General features: G+C 58.3%; 5 protein-coding genes across 5 annotated transcripts; 3 read left to right on the forward strand and 2 right to left on the reverse strand.

The window, feature by feature from the left end:
* Positions 1 to 80: 80 nt before the first annotated feature.
* On the forward strand, positions 81 to 1,128 carry VTJ83DRAFT_6582 (uncharacterized protein; the record flags this gene model as incomplete). The annotated part of the gene is made up of 5 exons (XM_071013309.1): positions 81 to 91; positions 314 to 437; positions 497 to 544; positions 638 to 865; positions 928 to 1,128. The coding sequence occupies 5 exons, from the start codon at positions 81 to 83 to the stop codon at positions 1,126 to 1,128; spliced, it is 612 nt and encodes a 203-aa protein (XP_070864209.1).
* A 1,833-nt stretch (positions 1,129 to 2,961) lies between these two features.
* On the reverse strand, positions 2,962 to 5,822 carry VTJ83DRAFT_6583 (uncharacterized protein; the record flags this gene model as incomplete). The annotated part of the gene is made up of 2 exons (XM_071013310.1): positions 2,962 to 4,354; positions 4,417 to 5,822. 2 exons carry the CDS (start codon positions 5,820 to 5,822, stop codon positions 2,962 to 2,964), a joined length of 2,799 nt encoding a protein of 932 aa, XP_070864210.1.
* A 3,374-nt stretch (positions 5,823 to 9,196) lies between these two features.
* VTJ83DRAFT_6584 (uncharacterized protein) lies at positions 9,197 to 10,581 on the reverse strand (the record flags this gene model as incomplete). The annotated part of the gene is made up of 3 exons (XM_071013311.1): positions 9,197 to 10,195; positions 10,264 to 10,432; positions 10,544 to 10,581. The coding sequence occupies 3 exons, from the start codon at positions 10,579 to 10,581 to the stop codon at positions 9,197 to 9,199; spliced, it is 1,206 nt and encodes a 401-aa protein (XP_070864211.1).
* A 596-nt stretch (positions 10,582 to 11,177) lies between these two features.
* On the forward strand, positions 11,178 to 13,861 carry VTJ83DRAFT_6585 (uncharacterized protein; the record flags this gene model as incomplete). The annotated part of the gene is made up of 2 exons (XM_071013312.1): positions 11,178 to 13,037; positions 13,100 to 13,861. 2 exons carry the CDS (start codon positions 11,178 to 11,180, stop codon positions 13,859 to 13,861), a joined length of 2,622 nt encoding a protein of 873 aa, XP_070864212.1.
* Positions 13,862 to 17,989: 4,128 nt separating this feature from the next.
* VTJ83DRAFT_6586 (uncharacterized protein) lies at positions 17,990 to 20,053 on the forward strand (the record flags this gene model as incomplete). Its single annotated transcript, XM_071013313.1, has 5 exons — positions 17,990 to 18,387; positions 18,449 to 18,547; positions 18,607 to 18,674; positions 18,741 to 19,157; positions 19,215 to 20,053. The coding sequence occupies 5 exons, from the start codon at positions 17,990 to 17,992 to the stop codon at positions 20,051 to 20,053; spliced, it is 1,821 nt and encodes a 606-aa protein (XP_070864213.1).
* Positions 20,054 to 20,566: the final 513 nt, after the last annotated feature.

Here is a 20,566-nt window from a genome sequence, read left to right on the forward strand (position 1 = left end):
CCTTCTTTTTTTACCAGCTCCTCGCCAACCTTAGCCGAGCGCACCCTATCGTCCATTTTGCACCCCGTGCATCCACCACCATGAATCCCGAGTAGTATGACCGCCACTCCTCCTTCATCCCCCGGCGCTCTCCACCCGCCGCCTCGACTCCCGCCCCGGCTTTGTTTGCCGCGCTGTTGCTGACGCTTTCGCTTTTCCCTCGCAGAGTTCCCTCGCCAGCTTGTGGTCGCCCGACGACACTCTGCCCTCCGGGCCGGCAGACGTCCTCGGGCGGGCTGCTCTGATCGCGGCCGCTGACGCTGCTCCATGACAGATACGACTACCTCTTCAAGCTGCTGCTCATCGGTGACTCTGGTGTCGGCAAGTCTTGCCTGCTCCTGCGGTTCGCCGATGACACCTACACAGAGTCCTACATCTCGACCATCGGCGTCGACTTTGTATGTGCAGCCGCACCCGATCCCGCCGCCCCCGCCGACCACGGTGCTGACTCTCGCAGAAAATCCGGACCATCGAGCTTGACGGCAAGACGGTGAAGCTTCAGATCGTACGTCACCCCAAACAGCCCCGATCGCCGACGCGGCGGGCAAAGGCATGCGGGGTAGCGTAGCGACGGGAGAGCTGACTGATCTCGACACAGTGGGACACGGCCGGCCAGGAACGGTTCCGCACCATCACGTCATCCTACTACCGGGGCGCCCACGGTATCTGCGTCGTCTACGACGTCACCGACATGGACAGCTTCAACAACGTCAAGCAGTGGTTGCAGGAGATTGACAGGTACGCCACCGAGGGCGTCAACAAGCTGCTCGTCGGGAACAAGAGCGACATGGCGGACAAGAAGGTCGTCGAGTATACAGTTGCGAAGGTGCGTTTTCCCGCCCGGTCTTGCCATTCAATTTCCTCGCGATATGCTGACCCCGCTCCCAGGAATTCGCCGACAGCCTGGGCATCCCCTTCCTCGAGACTTCTGCCAAGAACGCCAGCAACGTCGAGCAGGCCTTCCTCACCATGGCTCGCCAGATCAAGGAGCGCATGGGCAGCAGCATCGCCACCAACAACACGAAAGAGAAGATCAACGTGGCACCTGGACACGGCGTCTCCAACAACCAGTCGGGCGGCTGCTGCTAAGGCCCTTGCTCGCCCATTTATCTGCCTGTCTGTCCTTCCTCGCATGCACGCATCTCGCACTTCTGCGCCAACCCAACCATATCGCTGCTCTGCTCTCCGGGGGTGTTGATGGGTTTCTTGCATTCAGATGGTTTGTTTTCGGAACACTACGGGGCGTGGTAGGTAGGTGGTTCTACGCGGGGGCTGGTAGGATCGAGAAGGAGGGGAAGGGAGGAGGTGTCGGGGAATGTGTTCCACGGGCGCTGGATGCTGGGCTGGTTTTTTTTTTGTTTCGGCGGCTGGCTAGGGCTCCTAAGCGCGTCCTGCGTCGTTCGCTTACGACGGCGGGCGCGGAGAGGGACGCCGTGGCTTCTTGGGGTTCTGGTTTATTTGGCCGAGATCTCGGGTCTCTCTCTCACCATATGCTTAGGAATCCGCGAGAGGGGAGGAATGACGATGGCTCGGGCGCGACTGGGAATGGGAGTTCGCCAGACAGATTCGACGTCGGAGCCAGGACTGATTCCGTTTTACGTCTCTTTTCTTCCCCCCAGCTGCTGCTGCTGCTGCCGCCGCCGCCGCCAGCGCCGCCGGCTGCTTGCCCCTCGATCACCTGCCTGCCTGCCATGTCTTGTTCCTGTTGTCCTCCTCTCTGCATTTCCGACGTCTTGGTCATAATCGGGGTTTTGCTTTTGAGTATCGACAATGCCAAAGTTACGTCTCTTTTGCCTTACTCGTGATAAGAGTGTGCGCGTAGTATCAGTGCCCCCGGGTCGTTGGACGGTGTCATACGCTCTGCCTGTCCGCGCCGTAAGCATGGCGTGATCGCTAGACCGTGGCACGACATACGTGCCTAACGCTAGGCCGAGGAACGGTGGTCGGGACTGACTGGATGAGGTTGTAGAATGCATAGGGCTGGTCGTACGCAGGGGGTGTGACAAGGAGCGGCGGCGCCCCGCGGGGGCGGGGCGGAGCAAAGGGCATCCTGATAATCACACCTGGTAGATGTTTTTGTTTTCCCATCTAACCCTAACCTTTAAATCAAAACCTCGGTACTCTTACATGTAGCTTCGTTCACTCGTAGGAAAGGCATAGGGGAAACTCCCTCAAGGGAAGAGCAGCAACAGTGAATCCCTCCTCCGGCTCAATAGCCTCCCCTCGATGGCCCCAACACGCCTGCGCTTCATCCCCGCGGAAGTCAATGTAGATCGAAACTGGTGGTATTTGACTCAACACCATCCAAGGAAACAACTCTCGTAGTCCTTTTCCGTAGCGGTCTCTCACCTCGGCTCGACCGGCGTGGAAGTACGGCTGCCTGGTCCAGGTATGCTGTTGTTATCTGGGTGGGTGACGCTAGATAGGTAGGTTACCGCAAAGGTCCGGGTTCTTTACCGGAACACTGGCGGCAGTCATACCCTCGAGATAACAACTAAGGATCAACAGCGGACCGAAAGGTATGGCCAATCGGCAACCGTCGGCCAGCTGGGCAGGAATGGCTTGACAGATGGACAGATGGATAGATGAATGTAGGGAGTTTGCAATGGATGTACACGGAGAACAAAAGAATCAAGCAAACTCTCCGAGATGGAAAGCTACCTAGATAATCGACCGTCAGATAGACCGACAAACAGATGCAAAGGCACAACGGGTATTCCAGACCCATCGCCAAACCAAAACGAAAGACGCCTCCCACCACCCCACCTTCTCAACTCCTTCCCATCGTTGACAAACGGACCAGCCAAGAAAACAAAAAGGAAAAAAAAAAAGGGCGGCCAACCGACAATGATCCTAGAAACGAAGAAGAATAACCAGGATCCCACACGTTTCCATTCTCATACCCGGCATCGGTCACCGCCATCACACCAACCCCAACAACTTCAACGCTTTCTTGCTCGTCCCATCCTCTCCGTCACCACCGCTCGCCCTGCCCCCACCATTCCCAACCCACCTCCTTCTCTGCTGCTGCAACAGCATCAACCGCCGCTGCCTCCTCCTCACGTACAGCGGCATCAACTTCCTCTCTTCCGCATCCTGCGGGAGGAGGATGCTGTCGACCTCGCAGTAATAGTCCATCATAAGCAACTCCTCATCCACGTCCACGTCCACGTCCACGTCTGCGACCCCCTCGTCGTAATCTTGGTTACCATCGCCGTATTCGGTGCCGACATACTCCGTGTACTGATCAAAGTCGTGACAGGCAGCGGAGGCTTGGCAGGTGCACCTTGACTGAGGAGATGACAACGGAAAGCGGGGAGAGCCCGCCATGGCCGCGGTGATGTGTAGACCCCGCGTGCCGGGGATGTAGTAGACGGGTTGCCAGGCGGGGTGCGGTTCGGTGCAGGGTGGGTCGGAGTAGTCGGGATTAGGGATGTGATAGTGCGGGGTGGCTTGGTGGGGGTTGGTGGTTGCTGTTGTTGTAGCGGCGTTGGAGGAGGTGCGAGGAGGGACGCTGCGCATGTTGATGTGATAATTCTTATTTTGGTGATGAGGTGGAGGCGGGGGAAGGGGATGGTAGTGGGTTTGCTCTTGTTGGTCTTGCTGATGTTGCCGTGGCGTTTCGAACCAGGAGGCCTCGCTCTCTGTGGGGGATGAGGGAGGGGTGATGACGAGGGTCGAGACGGACACCCGAGAGAGGTCTTTTGGTCGCCGGGGAGGAGGGCTTGAGACAACCGATGGGCTATCATCGGTGGCTACTGGCTGGGTCAGTTGGGCCTGGCCTTTGCCCTTCTTTGGCTGGAGCTGGGGGGCGGATTTATGCCTGTAGAGAGGCCGCTCCGGAACGTAGTCGTCTGAGATGGAGACGAGGGTTTCACGGATGGCTGCGACGAGAGCCGCTGTCTCCAGGCTGGTTGCGGATGATGCAAGAACGAAGCGGCCCTGGGAAAAAGAGCATGGCCCAGAAAAGGCGCTGGACGACTCGGAACCCCGGCGTGCGCCAAACAATCGGGACCCATCGTCGGTTTTTGGGAATGATGACTCGGCCGCCGAGGTTGCTTCTTCGCCGTTGACGATGCTAACCACTTTGACACGCTCCGTGCCCACGACGTTTTGGAGCGCCAAGACGGTCGCTAGATGCTCCGGAGGATACTCAATCAACAGCAGGCGGACGTCGGGATGGGTGCTGAGGTACGTCTCGATGTGGGGGACGATCAGAGCGGCGAGCAGGGCACGATCCGCAAACGGGTTGTTCTGTGTCTGCATGGTCAGAGGCTGTGCGGTGAATGCCTGCATGGCGTTGGCGATGAGGTATCTGCGAGCTGTGTTAGCCTGGCGCACCCTTGACATGTTCTGCCCGACATGATGGGAGCATACCGAATATCCACGCGCCCGCTCCGCGAGAGACTGCCTTTGGAACCCAACTTTTCTAGTTGGGTGACGAGATCGGCCAGGCGTTCCTTCTTGACGCCTCGCTCGGCGCCAACAGTGAGAATCAAGTCAATCTTGCTCTCCCCGTCGGGGCCTGAAAACAGATCGTTGCGGTTCAGAACCCCCCAAATGTCTTCTTCCTCTACAGGTCTCGTGACGTCCGTGGCCGAGAAAAGGAGCTCCTGGGACGGGAGCCGGGCCGCAAGGAGCGACCGCAGCAGGCTTTGTACCGCAGTGGCTGTATCCTCCTCGCCAACGCTGATCCTGTGTATCGTCGATGTTGCTGTCGACTCCTCAGGAGGTACCGTCTCGGAGGGGTTTGGAGAGTGATTTGGGGTCGGAAGCCCGTGAATCATAGCCTTCCGTTTCCACCGAGGATTGGCGTGAGCGTCGCCGCCGTCTTTCTCAACTTCTTCGTTCGATCCAACCTGGTCCTGCTCGCCTAGGCTCTTCTCAATTCCGAAAGTACTGGAAGAAGGGATCGGAGCCTTCGGCGTGGCTGGTTCCTCGGCCAGACGACCAAAGACAAAGTCGTGCACTTCGCTGGGCGTCTGAGGGGCTAGGTACACAACAAAGTCTTCAGGCAGAGGTAGGGGCAGTTCTCCGGAGAACTCGTCACAATCAGATCGGACGTCGTTTTCCGAGATCCCGTCTTTTGCTTGAGGAAGGCACTGGACGCTCGGAGGAGAACTGAGGACGGCGGTTCCGGGCACAGAGACTTCCTCGATTGTTGAAAGTTCCGTTGGAGACGGGTTCGAATGCATTCTTCTGTGACCCAAATACTCAGGAAGTCGGTCTTGACGATGGTCAAACTGCTGCGAGTCCTCGTCCATCACTGGGTTGGATGTGAGGGGACCGCGTGGCGAGGGAATGCGTATTCGCAATGGCGGTCGGCGGGCAGACGCCGAGGCCAGATCTTCGGCTGAGAGTCCCTCGTCTTCTGGCGGGGATGGGGGCCGCTGTTGTTCAGGAGATTCATGCCCCTCTGCCCTGGTCATGGAGGGCTGCCTTGTGGTTCTTGAGGGGATCTCAACCAGCTTGACAGTGAGGTCCATGTCTGCTGACGCCGGCTGCAGAAACTCGGTCTCCTTGTCGAGGGCATCTGCGGCTCTCATGGCACGGATTATGCGGTCTTCAAATGTGTCCTTTCCGGAGTCGACGTAACCTCCACATGTGCGCTGTCCGGTAGTCTTCGAAGCCGCAGCGCCCTCTTCTTGGTCCCGGCCTTCATCGGGCTTCCTTGATAGCAAGGAATCAGATAATGAGGGGGCCAGCGAGGAAACATCGGCGCTCGCCCGCCTCAGAAAGAGGGCATGCGCCTCCTCGACGCTGCACTCTTCATCATGTTCCATAATGGTCTCCAGACACGTAGTGTACGCCGACATTGTGCCGCCGTGAAGAAACACGAGCGGTTTGTCGCCTCTCAACGCAGAACGATGAAGGAACTCGATGGCCTCGGCGTGCCGAGCCTGGATGGCGGTGCGATATTGATGGATGAGGTCACGCTCGTTACCAAGAGCTGAGGGCTTGGGGTCCTTTAGATAGTGGGTAAGTCTCGGGAGGATGGCGATGCGAGGTGACGCCGGCAGGAGACGCAATTGAGCTGACACGAGGTCGTCTGGGCCGTCAATGGCAATGATGTGACCGAGCCCGTCTGCGGGAGAAGTTCGTGATGCCATGGTGAGTCCAGATCCAGCCAACAATCTTCAAAGAACGAGGGGAATGAGAAGTCTGGAGATCGCCACGAAGACGACCCTCAATCGGAAACAAGGAAACGAGGGATAGATGAGGTGCGTGTCGGCGAGAGATAAGATGTCATCGGCCCCTTGAACGCAGCTGGCGTTGTTGTGTAACTGATGCGGGACCAAGCGATCGGACAGGGAACGGTGGGTGGATTGAACAGGGGGGGGGGGGGGGGGAGACGAGATCGCCCTTACATACATGAGTGCAGGGTGGAATCCTCGAGGGATCAAGAACATGAGAGGGAAGCGCACGACGAGGCCATCAATATGAGCCTGAGGAGGAGAGCGAGAAGTGACGAGAGCAGACCTCGTATGCTGAGCGGCCAGGCGGCTGCAGGCAGCCTGAGTGCATGCCGTCGTGTATGGGATCCCCGTATGTGAGTTTGAAACAGACGGGGAGGCCGAGATGGCAAAGACAGAAACAACAACACCGAGAGCCGTGCTGCGTGCGTAACGTTGGAGTCCAGACTCTCAACTTCATTCAGCTTTGGAATGCATGCGCCGTCATGTTGCTCAACCGAGACGAAACCAAACGGGAGACTGCGCAGAATTGGGGGCTGACAAGGTTCGAGGTGAGGAAACCAGAGACGGGCCTCCTCTTGGGTGCGACTGTGTTGGATGAAGGGGGGCGTTGGCTCCTCTTGAGTGACAGGTTCCCGGTTGTAAGGCTGCGGAGAAGCGAGCAATTGGACTAATAACGAGGCCGATGATACATGGTCCAGCAGCGATGGCAGACTGCAGTACACCCCAACCCATCCCGTCTTGGTGCTCGGCTGGAGGGTGGATGGTGGCGTTGCCGGTGCTGCGATTGTGCTTCACCCGTGCCGCGTCGGGCAGAGTTTGCTTTCCTTTATCAACGCACATGCGAGAGGCGAGCCGATAGACAGTAACCGTCCGTACAACCATGGACCCAAGGGACGCGTGCGAATGGCAGCAGGGGGGCATCAACCGGGCATCCGAAACGACGCCAGTGCGATGCGAGAGTCCCAGACCTTGGTGATGGGATTGGTGAGGTGACATTCTACTGTCCCTGTGTCCGCTGTCAGTCTCTGTGGTGCTCGAACACAGACTTGCCCAGCGTTCCAGATATGGCAGCCGTCCTCTCTTCCTGTCTGCATTAAGCGAGTGAGCAAGCCCCCCGGCGCGTCCGCCACGCACTAGGCGCAGGACACCACCACACCACCGGGTGAAGAAGCTGGCTAATAAGCTAGCTCCCCTCTCATCGCAGTCCCTTGACAGTTTTTCGCCGACGCACCGTCATTCACGTTGTGCCATGTAAATGGAGGTGGCGGCCAAGACCCTGTCTTGCAGACAGCCGGGCTCGCTTCGGTGGCACGGCGGTAACCTATGCGAGGCCACGGATGGAGAGTGCAACCCTCGATTGCGACCACAGCTGCGCGCCGCTGCTCACCACCTCCCCTCCCGTCGGACAATTCCTGTCCCTCTCATCTTCTTCCATGGCTGAGCAGCAACGAAAATGGAGGGTGGAATGTCTGATGCCGGCGCTTGAGAGCCGTGCAGGGGCTGATGTCTGCATATTTTGGGAACCCTCGTGCTGACATCGGAACACGAAACATGATGAGGAGGACGAAGAGATGATAGACGCAGGAGAAGATGTCGCCATGCCCAACCTGGAAGAAGAGAGCGACAGACCCAACAGCCGGAAAATTGGAAGGAAAAATGGAACCAAACTTGTTTCCCCCCGGGCCGGAACTCCCATGCTTTTTGCGGAAGCTGCCGTCAAGATGGCGCCCTTGTCCTGCCCTGACTGGCCAGCACTGCGATGTTCCTTCCGCTCGACGTTGGTCAACCCTGTGGGGTAAATTGGCGCTAAACCGGGAACGGTACTAGCGGAGCTCTGGTACCTGGGACCAACTTGGAGCCAAAAATAGGGCAACGGCGATGGATGTTCAGCTTCTGTCGACATACCTGACAGTGTTGAAAAAGGGAAAAAAAATCCTTCGTTCAAGACCCAACAAGGCGTCTGCGCCATACCTGACCGGGAACGGAGAGAGAAATTCGCACCGCGTCAGCGCAAATCACCCAAGGATATACTACTACAGAAGCCCCGGCATGCGTCCCGTGCATGCCTGTCAACATCCCGGAAACACAAACCCCGCGCGGGCTGAACTGACCCCGCGACGGCAGAACACGGCAGAAATCATCAACGGAGATAGAGTGACCCGAATCGCCGGATACCTGGAGAAAGTAATGCTCATCCATGACAATACCGGGAGGCTGTCTTCGGACGCGATGCGACTTTGTCTCGCCCCGCGCGCTGCGACGTGACTCCTAGAGTTGGGAACATTCTGCGTGCTCCCTTGTGCTGCCACGGCACGGCATGGCATGACACGGAAATGTCAACAGGATGAGCGAGAGGCGGGACGGACGCGGAGACAGAGGCAGAGATGCTTTACAGATGGTGTGGTACTCTACGATCTGCATGGCTGCGGATCATAATTCGTAGCTGGAAGGGCGGGATTCATGTCGACGATGCCTGTTGCCAACAAGCCCTGACTTGGTCCAGGAGCCAGGCCCGTCTCGTTGGTGCCATGTCCCAGTCTGCTGTGCACACTTCTCCCACCTTGGACCGGCGAGCAGATCAAGTGCGCAGGAATAGCCCATCCATCTATAACGGCGGTAGAGGACAACCATCCCAGCCCAAGCCCATTCAAACCCCAAGCACGCCACCCCGTTCCCCCCTTGTCTCCACGGACAGGACGCACGAAAATCATGGCTCTCATCCGCCGCTCCCGTGGAGCCTAACGGATAGCCGCAGCCGGTTGTCGGTCCTGGCAATCAAACAGAATCGGACGGGGGTTTGTGGCGCCCAAGAAAACTGCTTGTACAACCCACCATGGTTGGTGAACCCCGAAGGTCCCGACGACTGGCGAAATCGTTCGCCCCCCCGACCGCATGCTGAGCGGTCATAACCATTAGGAGAGCTTGGACGTCATCTATCTCGGCAATCCGTCTATTGTCTATCATTCAGAGTCATCCTCCATGAGCGCGGCAAGCTCGGCCTCCTCCTCGGGGCTAAGCAGCCCTTCTTGAGTCTTGCTCGCCTCTTCCTCCTCCTCGGGCGGCTTCGTTTGCTCCGCAACGGCCGCGTCCAACCCGGCCTTATCCAGCGGCCATGCCCGGACCGTTCCGTCAATTCCCACGCTACAGATCCGCCTTTGCCCAAGCACCGCCAGCGCCGTGACCTCATCGTAGTGCCCCTGCAGCGCGCAGTAGAGCTTGCCGGACGCACGGTCCCAGAACTTGACGTCCTCATCCCGCCCCGCCGTCACAACCCACTGCTCCGTCACAGCCACGGCGCGCACGTGTCCACCGTGCTCCAGCGTCTCTTCGCACGCGAACCCGCGCGCCCGCGACAAGCACTTGGCTGTACCGTCGCCGCTTGCTGTCCACAAGTTCGCAAACTCGTCGTCGCCATCTAGGGCGAGCCGGTACACCGTCGTCTCGTGCTCCCGGATCGCGCCGCGCCCTGCGGCCGCTGTTGTGCTTCCGGCGACTTCCACCTCCGGCGCGGTCGCCGTCTCGTCAATCAAGCCCCAGTCCTCCAGTTGGATCTTCCACCTGCGGATGTGCGGGTCACTGCTGGCGCTGATGACAACGACCTCGTCGGGGGTGGAGGCGACATTGTCGACGACAAGGTCTTGCACGCTGAGCATGTTGACGGTCGTGTCCTGCATGGTATGCATGGCCAGTCCCGTCTCCACGTCCCAGACTATGATTTTCTTATCTGCACCACCGCTGATCAAGATGTGCTTTCCACCAACCTTCGCGCACGCCACAGCTTTGACAAAGTCCGAGTGACCCAAATACTTCTTCTTCACCGCCCGCGTCGTGATGTCCCAGGCCCAGATCGACTTGTCCCAGGACCCGGCAAAGAGAGTGTTGTTGTTGGGGCCGCCGACGGCGATGCAGCAGACTGGAGCCGTTGGGCCGCGGTAGGCTGTCGTGGGTTTCTCGGGATTCTGAACTCAGAGTCAGAGGACACATCAGGGGGCAGTAGGAGGCAGCCAGGAAAGGCCGGGAAACATACGTCGATGTCAACCAGCCGCACCACACTGGAAGCCTCAGCTACAAAAACGCGTGACGAAGGCAGCCTCGGATCAGGAATGGCAGCCAGAATCTTGGATTTCAGTGCGATCGGGCTGCCAAACTTGTTGCCAGCTTTGGCTGCCCGGCGGCGCTTCTTTTCAAGATCGGCACTGTAGAATGGGTCAGCCAGATACAGGTTTTGAATGGCACAGAAAAATGCTCATAGAATGACAAATAGACAGAAGAAAAAACACAGAAAAAGACATGGCACTTCAACTTACTCGGTCTCAAAAAAGTGTTCGGGGTTGGATGACTGCATTTTGGCTCTCCCAGTTGACTGATTCAACTGCAATGCTCACGGAATCCAGTACTCAGCAGCCCAGCTTCACAGCAGCGAGGAAAGAGAAAGCCCCTTTTTACCAAAAGGAACAAAGCGCTGCCTGCGTTTTTTTCTTTTTTTTTTTTTGTTGTTGTTGTTGCTTAGACACCTTGAACTGCCGTCTCCCCGCGATGCTCAATGTTGAGTATTATTCTCAGGAAAGGGGAGGAGGGGGGGTCAGGCGTCAACAGCTGTCGTATGTAGCGTTACGACGTATGGTAACGTTGATCGTCTCCGCCTTGAAGTGGGGTCGGTACGCGAAAAGGAGCGTTGTTAATTGGGAACGCGCTTGACGCGTCTCCCTTATCGCACCCAACCAACACCAGACCCCCCCCCACAGCACGACATCTCCCCTAGTCCCAATTCTAACGACGAACCGTGGTATCATCAAGTTACCAAGACGAGAGACAAATCGATTTCGTCCTGAGGAGATCCAATAAGCAAGCAACAAGGGGAAAAGGCAAAAGGGACCAAAAAAAGACGACGCCTGACGAAAAGCAACGCATGCCGAATTTCTCCCCTTGACCACCGACAGCATGGCGTCCTACATCGCCTCACGGCCGCGGCCTCGACCTGCCCACACTCAAGGCACAACCCGCTGTGTCTACACACCCGATGGCTCCAAGCTCATCACGGTCGGCTCCAACAACACCATTCGCCTGTACAAGACAGGCTTTGACGGCGAGCCCGACAACATCGACGACTGCCCGGAGCAGAACCTGGCCGTGGCCGCGAGCAATGACTTCTTCGTTGCTGGTTCCGAAGACGGCTGGATTAGCAAATACTCGCTTTCTGACAAGATCTTCGACTGCTTCCTGACCCAGACCACACTGCCCGTCCGTGACATCGCCCTCTCGTCCGACGGCAAGTGGTGCGCCATAGCTAGCGACGAGCTGACCGTCCGACTGGTCAACCCCAAAGACAACTCTCAGTATCTCACCCTCAAGGAGCACTCCAGCGCCACCAAGCATCTCTCTTTCGATCCCAAAGGCAGCCTCCTGGCCCTCTCATGTACCAATGGCGTCGTCTACGTCTACTCCATGACAGCCGAGCCCCCGGAGCTAATTAGCAAGATTGACGGTCTCATCGGGCGTGTCGACGCCGAATCCGATGTCTCCTGTCGAGTTGCATGGCACCCGGACGGTCGCGCCTTTGCCGTGCCTACCCCGACCCGAGACATCAAGGTCGTGTCCAAGGATGACTGGGAGAAAGAGCGCACCTTCTCGCGCCGTCACACTGGCGACATCACCGCCCTCGCCTGGTCCCCCAATGGCGCCCTGCTGGCTTCGGCTGACAAGGACAAGAGACTGCTCTTGTGGCTGGCAAAGGACCAGAGCGTTATCGCCAGCTACGATTACCCCGGTGTCATTGACATTGCCTGGCATCCCACCAAAAACCTGGCCTCGTTTACCACCTCGAATGGCGAGGTGTACATTTGCGACGATTTTGTGCCCGAGCAGTTCGCCGGCCAGCTTCGCCTTCCGACTTCGCCATTCTTCCACAACCCGGCCGAGAAAGCCGCCGTTCCCGGGCGTAGGCCACAACCGAACGGCGCCGCCAGCCTCCCTGCCCGACCACGACGGAGCTCCCTCGACAGCCTTGATGACCTGCTGGACGGCGACCTCGGAGGGGACGACGAGGACGACGACGGGTTTGTGGTTGATGATGACGGTGCCGGCTATACCCTGAATTCGGCACGAAAGCGGGCCGCCGAAGGTGATGACCTGCCAGGCCAGCGCCCTAGCAAGCGCGGTAACTTTCTCCAACCCCAAATCCATCCTCCCTTTCAGCCCGGATCTACGCCTTGGCGTGGTAATCGCAAGTACCTTTGCCTGAATCTTCTCGGCTTCGTCTGGACCGTCGACCAGGACTCGCACAACACCGTCACGGTTGAATTCTATGATCAGGAGTTCCACCGCAACTTCCACTTCACCGACACCTTCCTCTACGACAAGGCATGCCTGAACGACAAGGGCGCTCTCTTCTCGTGCCCGCCCAAAGACGATATCCCTGCCGTCGTCTTCTACCGGCCGCACGAGACGTGGACCCAACGGACCGACTGGCGCATTCACTTGCCCAAGGGCGAAGCCGTCGTGGCCATGTCCCTGAGCGACACCTTCATCACGGTGGTCACGACCGGCAACTACGTCAGGATATACACGTTGTTCGGCATTCCCTACCGTGTCTATCGGCCCAAGAGCAACCCCATCGTCACTTGCGCCAGCTGGCGGGACTATGTCCTGACCATGGGCAACGGACCCGTCGGCCCGGATGGCATGTGCCGGCTGCAGTACACCATCCAGAACATCAAGCGCGATGAAATCTGCCAGAATGAGGACACGGTAGCGCTCCCGGAGGGGGCTACGGTGAAAAGCGTGTTTTTCTCAGACAAGGGGGTCCGTCTTATTTTCTTTTTGTTGTTTCCATGCTACATCTCATCGTACTGACATTTACTCAGGACCCCTGCATCTACGATTCGACAGGCACACTCCTAACTCTCCTTCACTGGCGTGAGCCATCACGAGCATCCTGGGTCCCACTGCTCGATACGAAACTCCTTCCCCGCCTCGCTTCAGGGCGCAAGCACGAAAACTACTGGCCCGTCGCCGTCGCCGACAACAAGTTCTACTGCATCATCCTCAAGGGCGGCGACCAGTACCCTTACTTCCCCCGTCCCTTGCTCTCCGACTTTGAGTTCTCCATCCCCATCACCTCCGGCCCGTCCAAGCGCAAGAAGCGCTCCAAGCGAACCCGCAACCCCGACTCCGACACGGAAATGCTCTCCGGCACCGACGCCTCCGATGACGAGCAAGGCGAGGATGGCCAATCCCCCGAAGAAGCCGAAATCGCCGGCCTCCTCCAATCCTACCTCCTCCAATCCCTCCTGGCATCCCAGCACCGCGACCTCGTCTCCTCCCTCGCCCGCCCCAGCGCGTCGCAACGCGCGCGTCTGGCACGCCTCGACCTCGATACGGACAAGACGCTCCTGCAGCTGCTTGCTGCCGAGTGCCGCGCGGGAGGCGACGAACGGGGGATGCGCGCGCTCGAGGTGGCCAAGCTTATGCGCGATCGGTCGGGGAGGATGCTGGAAGCAGCGGGGAAGGTGGCAGAGAGGTATGGAAGGACGCTGTTAGGGGAGAAGATCAGGGAACTCGCGGAGAGGGTGGTTGGAGGGTGGGAGGAGGATGGGGACGACGAGGAGGAGGACAGAGAGGAGTAGATGGGAGGTGCAACGTGTGGGGGTTGGTATGTGGTTGATTACTTGGGCGGGTGAGGCATGACCGGTCTGGTTGGGAATATAATAAGAGCCCAGTTGGGGACAGGTTGGGTTCCGACTCGGATGGAGCCGGGCTTGGTCAACCTGGGAAGAGCCCCGATAGGATTGATTGAAGTGGCTTCCCTCAAGTTGGTTAACTGGCACGAAATGAAGATTCACGATATCGGGTCTCGTGTGGGATGCTTCTGAGCCAATATCCCACCCACGAACGAAAAAAAACGTTGAGACGTTGGGTTTCCTCATCTCGGCGTCAAGCTCGGGGGTTAGTGAGGACAGGGATTGTGAAGTTTACGGTTTCTGTGTTTACGATGTCCATCCATTTTGGAATACCGAGGGCTAGGCGTGTTATGCCGTCATTGCCATCAATCCGAGCCGGGTACCGTAGTGTTGTCGCGGATGGGGGATCTGAGAACCGGGTTCAAGGAAGTTGGGTCTGTTCTGCCAAGGTGGTCGGTTCTTTCTGGGTGGTGAGGCGCGTTAAGCGGCCGCGCGACATACCGTACACACGCAGCCATCATCGTCAATAAACAAACTTAAAACTAGGCACCTTAGGTACGGAGGGCGCCAACGGTCAGTGGCTGAGTGGTATGCCTCACGGTGGGACTCGACAGTGAGCGTCAGGGGCAGGAGGCGAATGTGAAGCGAGGAAGGAGAAAGAAGGGCGGAACGACAGCCATCGTTTCTCCGGAGGCGGTCGTTGATTGCCTGTGCCACCCAGCAAGGCTCTCAGCCGCAGCGTTCGAGAAGCAGATGCAGAATTAAATCTCGGGCTCCTTGATGAATGGTCTTCTCAGGTTCTTTGCCGTCAGACATCGGGGCATGTCTTGTTCTGGACTACTTGCACTGTCCGGCCACGGACTGCAGCGGCAAGATTGTATGTCAAGAGGGGTTTAGCCATGTTTGACAATCCACCCATTCTCATCGAGGCGGTTCATCGCGTCTTTGTCCGCGGCAGAACGCACAATGGCACAAGGGGGTTGCTGCAGGAGGATGAAAAGGGAAATCGGCACAAGGGGCTTCCTCCTTTCGCTCCACACCAACGATTTGCCTCTCGTCCAGCTCGAAAACTCCCGGGCCACGACCGTACCCTAGATGCCGATTTGACAGCATAACACGATCGGGGCATCTACTGCGTATGCACATACATACTGCGTGGGCGGTGGCGGCGTATGGGAGTAGCTTGCCCATCCCACGACGCGCACATGGTCGGTCACAGGCCCTGCTTTTGGTCTTGTGTAACGCGTGTGAGAACCAGGCAGCGAATAAGAAGCGGGATATTGCTGCTCCATCTATATTTCCGTGGCTTTAATGCCCGGCCGTCGGAACCAGAGATGTCGAGTCCCCGGTTCAATGGCGGACAAGGTGGATTCGGAGCTTGGTCCGTACGAGATGCTTCTACATATGCTCTGTGGAACGCAAGAAAGAGAAGCGAGCAGCAAAACCGCAGGTCTGAGAGGCTATTTCAGGCCAAAGCTCGGTATGATCTGCCGTTCCGGGGCGGGTTCCATGTGCCTCGGGTGATGGCCGTACCCAGTACAAACACTACGGTCGAGAGCAAGCTGGGTTCCGCACGATTCTGGGCCGCCGGTCAAGCTTCCAGGTTGACGGTGGAGTTCGTTGCGAACATATAGTACACTATGGCCGCCGACGGCCAGAAGCGACGATCCCATCAGTCTACAAAACACGGCTTGGTCGAAGTTGCGAGGGTTGAACGTGCCGTGAAGGCGGCGGCTTCACGGCACGTTGCTGTGAATGGACTTCGTTTTTGTGTTCCAGAGTCGGCTTTCTGGATGGGATCGCCGTTTCATGCCTCCCTGCCGGCCGCGGCGGGTGGTGGCAAAGAATCCAGAAAGGGCACAACCTGACTCGAACCCACGCACTCTGTTTCCGATTCGAGACCAGCGTCCGTGCGTGGCCGGCCAAGCTCGGTGCCGCCGCTCACTCCCGCTTCCCGGCTAAGGCCGTCCCCACTTGCTGTCAACGTCCTGTTAGGCCGGCCGCGGACGAGGACGAACAGGATAGTTTGCTGGCCGTCCCAGCGCCAGACGGATTTTCCGAACAGGGAACCCGTCTCAAGTGTGATGTGCGATCCACTTTGCAGAGGTCAACGTGATGGCAAAACGTACATACACAGTACAGAGCAAAGGTGAGCAGGCCTATTGAGGATAGCGCCTCGTGGTTGGCCTCCGGAGTTACGCCGGTGTGCGATGCAGAAAGGTTTGTTGGCTGATTCGGAGTGGGTGTGGCTGGCTATTTTTTGTTTTTTTTTTTGTCGAGGCTTTCCCACAAGGTCAACTGACTTGCCTTGGTGACTGCCAAACGTTGGATCTTCATCCATGGCGTTTGTTGCCTCTCAATATATAGAAGCAGCGTAGAATTTGCCCCGTGTCTTCGAATTGCGTTCCGAGTTCTGCGCCGAAGCTCTAGAACGCCCCAACGAGAGCTGAATCATCAGGAAGGCCACCCCCGTCCTGGATTTGTCGGCGACAAACCCAAATCAACCCTGGCTTCTGGAAGGGGCTCGTCACGGATCAGATCCTGGGGATGGCAAGGGAACCCAATGCCAAGCCCCACCTCCAGTGGTTCCAGCAAGGAAAGGACAGCCAGAGGTGAAGCCGGGCACGCCTGCCCAGCCTGTCCGCACTGCCATTGGAAAGTCAGAGGCTGACCGGAGGCCTTCACCTTCCTTCCATCCAACAGCGAGGTGTGAGAGACGCATGCAGTGCCTTGCAGGGGGATCCAATTCTGCACGGACACCAGAGACATTCCTCAGTGGATCTCCGGACGCTACCCATCTCCCTTTCGGCCTCGAATCGAATGCGAAGAACGCAAAACAAACGCGCCCACACAACACACACACATATAGTACACCACGCATCTAATCCATCCTCGACCCCCCCTCACCCGCCCCCTACATACCATTCTCCATTGAACCACTAGCTCCAATCCCCATTGGGACTCGCTCGGCTTACCGACGTCTGCCAGATGCTCTTGTCAATGTGCTCGGCGCGGTAGCAGTAGTTAGGGCCGCACGGGCAGAAGGCTATCTCTGCGCGGCTTCAGGTTCGCCAGGAATGGCGATCTTGCCCCTGTCGATGGGATACTAGTAGTAACGTTCATACACGACATGCGGAGCGCTCGTTGGAGAAGTTCGTGGATCTTGCCGGACAGTCCTGGGATGTCACGGCCTGCCGCAGCCTGGCATCTCGTCGTCAAAACATCCTTGCGGCCTCTTCCCTCCAAGCCCTGCAGCCCCTGGCCTGGGCGGGCCCTGGATCGTCCTCGTGCAGCTCTGCCAATCATCCCGGCTCAGAAGCTCCATCGGTATCCATCTGCTCGATAGTGAGCCTCGATTCCTTGCGCCACTCGCCAGCACCAAGATCGCCATTTCCTTAGGGGACCAGACGGGGTTTTTTTCTTTTTTTTTTCAACTCGACCATTCCCCGGGACATTATCCGTTGTCATTATTATCCCCTGTATCGATCTCTCTTGCTGCTCAGCCGCAGTCCGGATTGCCAAGATTCAAGAACGTGAACCTCAACCGCACAGCGGGAGAGAGGAACGCATACGCACGGGGCACTCTCCCGCGCTACACTCGTCTCGGCTCGGTCAGAGGAACCACCCTCCCCACGGCCACTGCTTGCTTCCCCTGTTAAACCAACACCAACCCGACTTTGGGTCCCTCCGAATCTTTAATACCAACATCGCGACCGAGTACCGCTGTCCCAGCTTGCAGAGCACCCGATACCTGAGAATCGGCGGGAACAGGGGACGTGATACGGGTTGTAGCCGGAAAGAAACACGTCGACAACTTCCGGACCCCCTCGGACGCCGCTCCAAAGAGCGCGCGCAAACGACTTGACCGTGATCGCGGGTCCTGAGGTACGGACGATGCCTAGTTGAGATCCTCGAGGCTGGTTCCCAGGCGGGCTTGTGCCAGTGCCAGGCACAGGGTGGAGCGCCATCACTTGCCGGCCCCCGAGATATCCTACCGGCCTCCGCAATCCCGGTGGCCTCTTCCCTGTCGCGCTCACCTCACATGGCTGATCTGTTTGTTTATTACCAGGGCAGATGGCCGCAGCTACTGAAACCGCACCGAGAACTTCGCGAATTGACGGCCCAGAGCCGTCCATGGGCGTGAGGACCATCCCCATCATGACCCCTACGCCTACCATCAAGATGTCGTCGCCTCCTCCAGGCGAGCCCATGGACGTCACTACCCCTACGGAGTCGTCCGCCCCGCCGTCGGCCACCAAGAGCCCCGACCGCGACGTCAAAGTCAACGGCGGAGCCGCCGACCGGTTACAACCACCTGCGCAGCAAGAACAACCGCAACAGCAACAACAACAACAGCAGCAGCAGCAGCAACCAAACCCAGAGAATACTACTATGGCTCCGACCGGCACGGCGGCGACCACCACCGTCCATCAGCCCAAAGTACAGACGGCATTCATCCACAAGCTCTGGAGGTACGCTCAATTCACAATTCCTCAACCTGCCCCGCCGAATCCTTGCTAAGACGCCTGGCAGCATGCTCGAAGACCCAAAGATACAACACCTCATCTCCTGGACCCCCAATGCCGATAGTTTCGTCATCCAGCCGTCGCACGAGTTCTCCAAAGTGCTAGCGTATGCGCCCCCGAGCTGACAATCCTCTCGCTCGCCCGACGAACGCTAATCCTAGATAGACAATACTTCAAGCATACCAACATCTCGTCATTTGTACGCCAGCTCAACATGTATGGGTTTCACAAAGGTATGTTGAGGGACAATATGACAGACGTGCGCCTCTGGATGGCCGGCCGCTAATCAGCGCGTGCAGTAAGCGACGTCTTCGCACACGGCACCCCAGACTCGACCTTGTGGGAGTTTAAGCACGGCAATGGAAACTTCAAGCGGGGCGACATGATGGGTCTTCGCGAAATCCGCCGCCGTGCCTCGCGCGCCACTCTGGGTCATCGAGAATACAACAGCCAACGGGCACCACCATCACAGCCGGGCACCCCCGCTGAGCCCATTGCCCCGATGCAGGACGCCACAAACCCGAGGCTCACCAGCCTCGAGCACACCGTTATCGATCTGAGCACGCGCCTGCAGCGTTATGAGGAGCACGCTCAACTCATGCAGGTGAAGTACCAGACCGTGGTGGACACGGTGTCTCGCCTGCTGCAATTCAACCAGGACCTGTCGCGCGCTGTGCTGGCCCTGGCGCCCATGGACAGCCCAATGCATCGTGATGGTACGTCTTGGCCTTCTGGCTCTTCTCTGCTTCCACTCTCATTGACACCCCCATCAGTCTCGATGCTCCAAACCGAAGTACAGCGCCAGATGGACGTGTTCCGCTCCATTGAGGAGCCCCACGACCCTGCCTTCGCCAGTCGCCAACAGTACTTTTCGGGCATCGAAAACGCCCCCGTATCGCCGCGTCAGCTGCCCCAGGACGATCCCCGGAGGACTACTCTGGCCGTGCCCCAACCGCGCCACCACAACTACCAATACCGGCCCCCGGTCCCCTCCAACCTCTCCGTTGCCTCCCGCCGACCCTTTGGGTCAATAGGCGGCAACAATACCCAGTCGTCGCCCTCGTCGCTCCGCGTCCAGCCGCCCCCGCCGCCCCCGCCTGGGCCTCACCCCTTGGCCAATGTTGAGCTCCCACCCGGCAACCTCGGCCGCCGTCACACAACAGCCGACATCCGCGCCCACGGCTGGCAGCCGAACCCCCCACCCTTCACCTCAGGACCGCCACCCCCGGGCCAGTGGCCTCCTTCCCCGAGCCGTCTCGCCCCGCAAGCCGCCGAGGACCAACGCATCCGCGACTCCTTCTCTCACTACTCGCTCCAGCCGCCCCAGGCCCACTCGCGGCCAACCACCCCGCCACCGCCGCTCCCGCACCTGTCCAACGGCGGGCCGCCGCCCCCGCCGCCCGCCGCACTTGACACCTTTGGTAGCTGGTCGTGGAACTCGGCTTCGAACAGCAACAACAGGAACCTGATGGTCAAAGATCATTCAGCGCCGCCTACAAGGCGGGGGAGCATGGCACACATCTTGAACCCAACTGACCCGACGGAGAGGATCGACGAGGATAGTATGGATCCAAGGGGTGAGGAGGATCGGAAGCGGAAGAGGCTGCAATGAGGAAGCACATTTCAATCTCTTGGTGCTAACCGCTGGTCGATCTGTCGGCTGGTGGTCGGATGCAAGTTGTCAGCCAGGCTTGCAAGTTGACACCGTTTCAACGACTATGCACACCAAAGGCGTACATCTCGGCCAGGCGGGCAGGCGAACGGATAGGTGTCAGTCTTGCGTGGTATTTCTGTCATCTCAGGACACTCGACCAATGCTTCAATCGGACAAATCAAGGAGGGTTAGATCGGATTTATTGGATCTGTTCAGGGCGGTTAGCATGCTTTCTTCTCTCTGCCATACCAGGGGTACATATAGCAATCAAGCCCGGGCCCGGACTCTGTGTTTTTCTTCATGCTCCGTTGCCAACCGGCGGCCCCTGGCGAGGTTGGGAAATCAACACCGGTAATTGCCACGCGATACCCTCACACTCCCTTGGTCAATTTCTTCTCATTGATTTTCTTTGTTTTTTGTTTAAAAAAAACTTCCAGGCTCCAATTGACAGAGCTCACGGGAATGTATCAT

The sequence above is a fragment of the Remersonia thermophila genome, chromosome 6 (genome assembly GCF_042764415.1).
Source record: "Remersonia thermophila strain ATCC 22073 chromosome 6, whole genome shotgun sequence".
NCBI classification, from domain to species: Eukaryota; Fungi; Ascomycota; class Sordariomycetes; order Sordariales; family Chaetomiaceae; genus Remersonia; species Remersonia thermophila.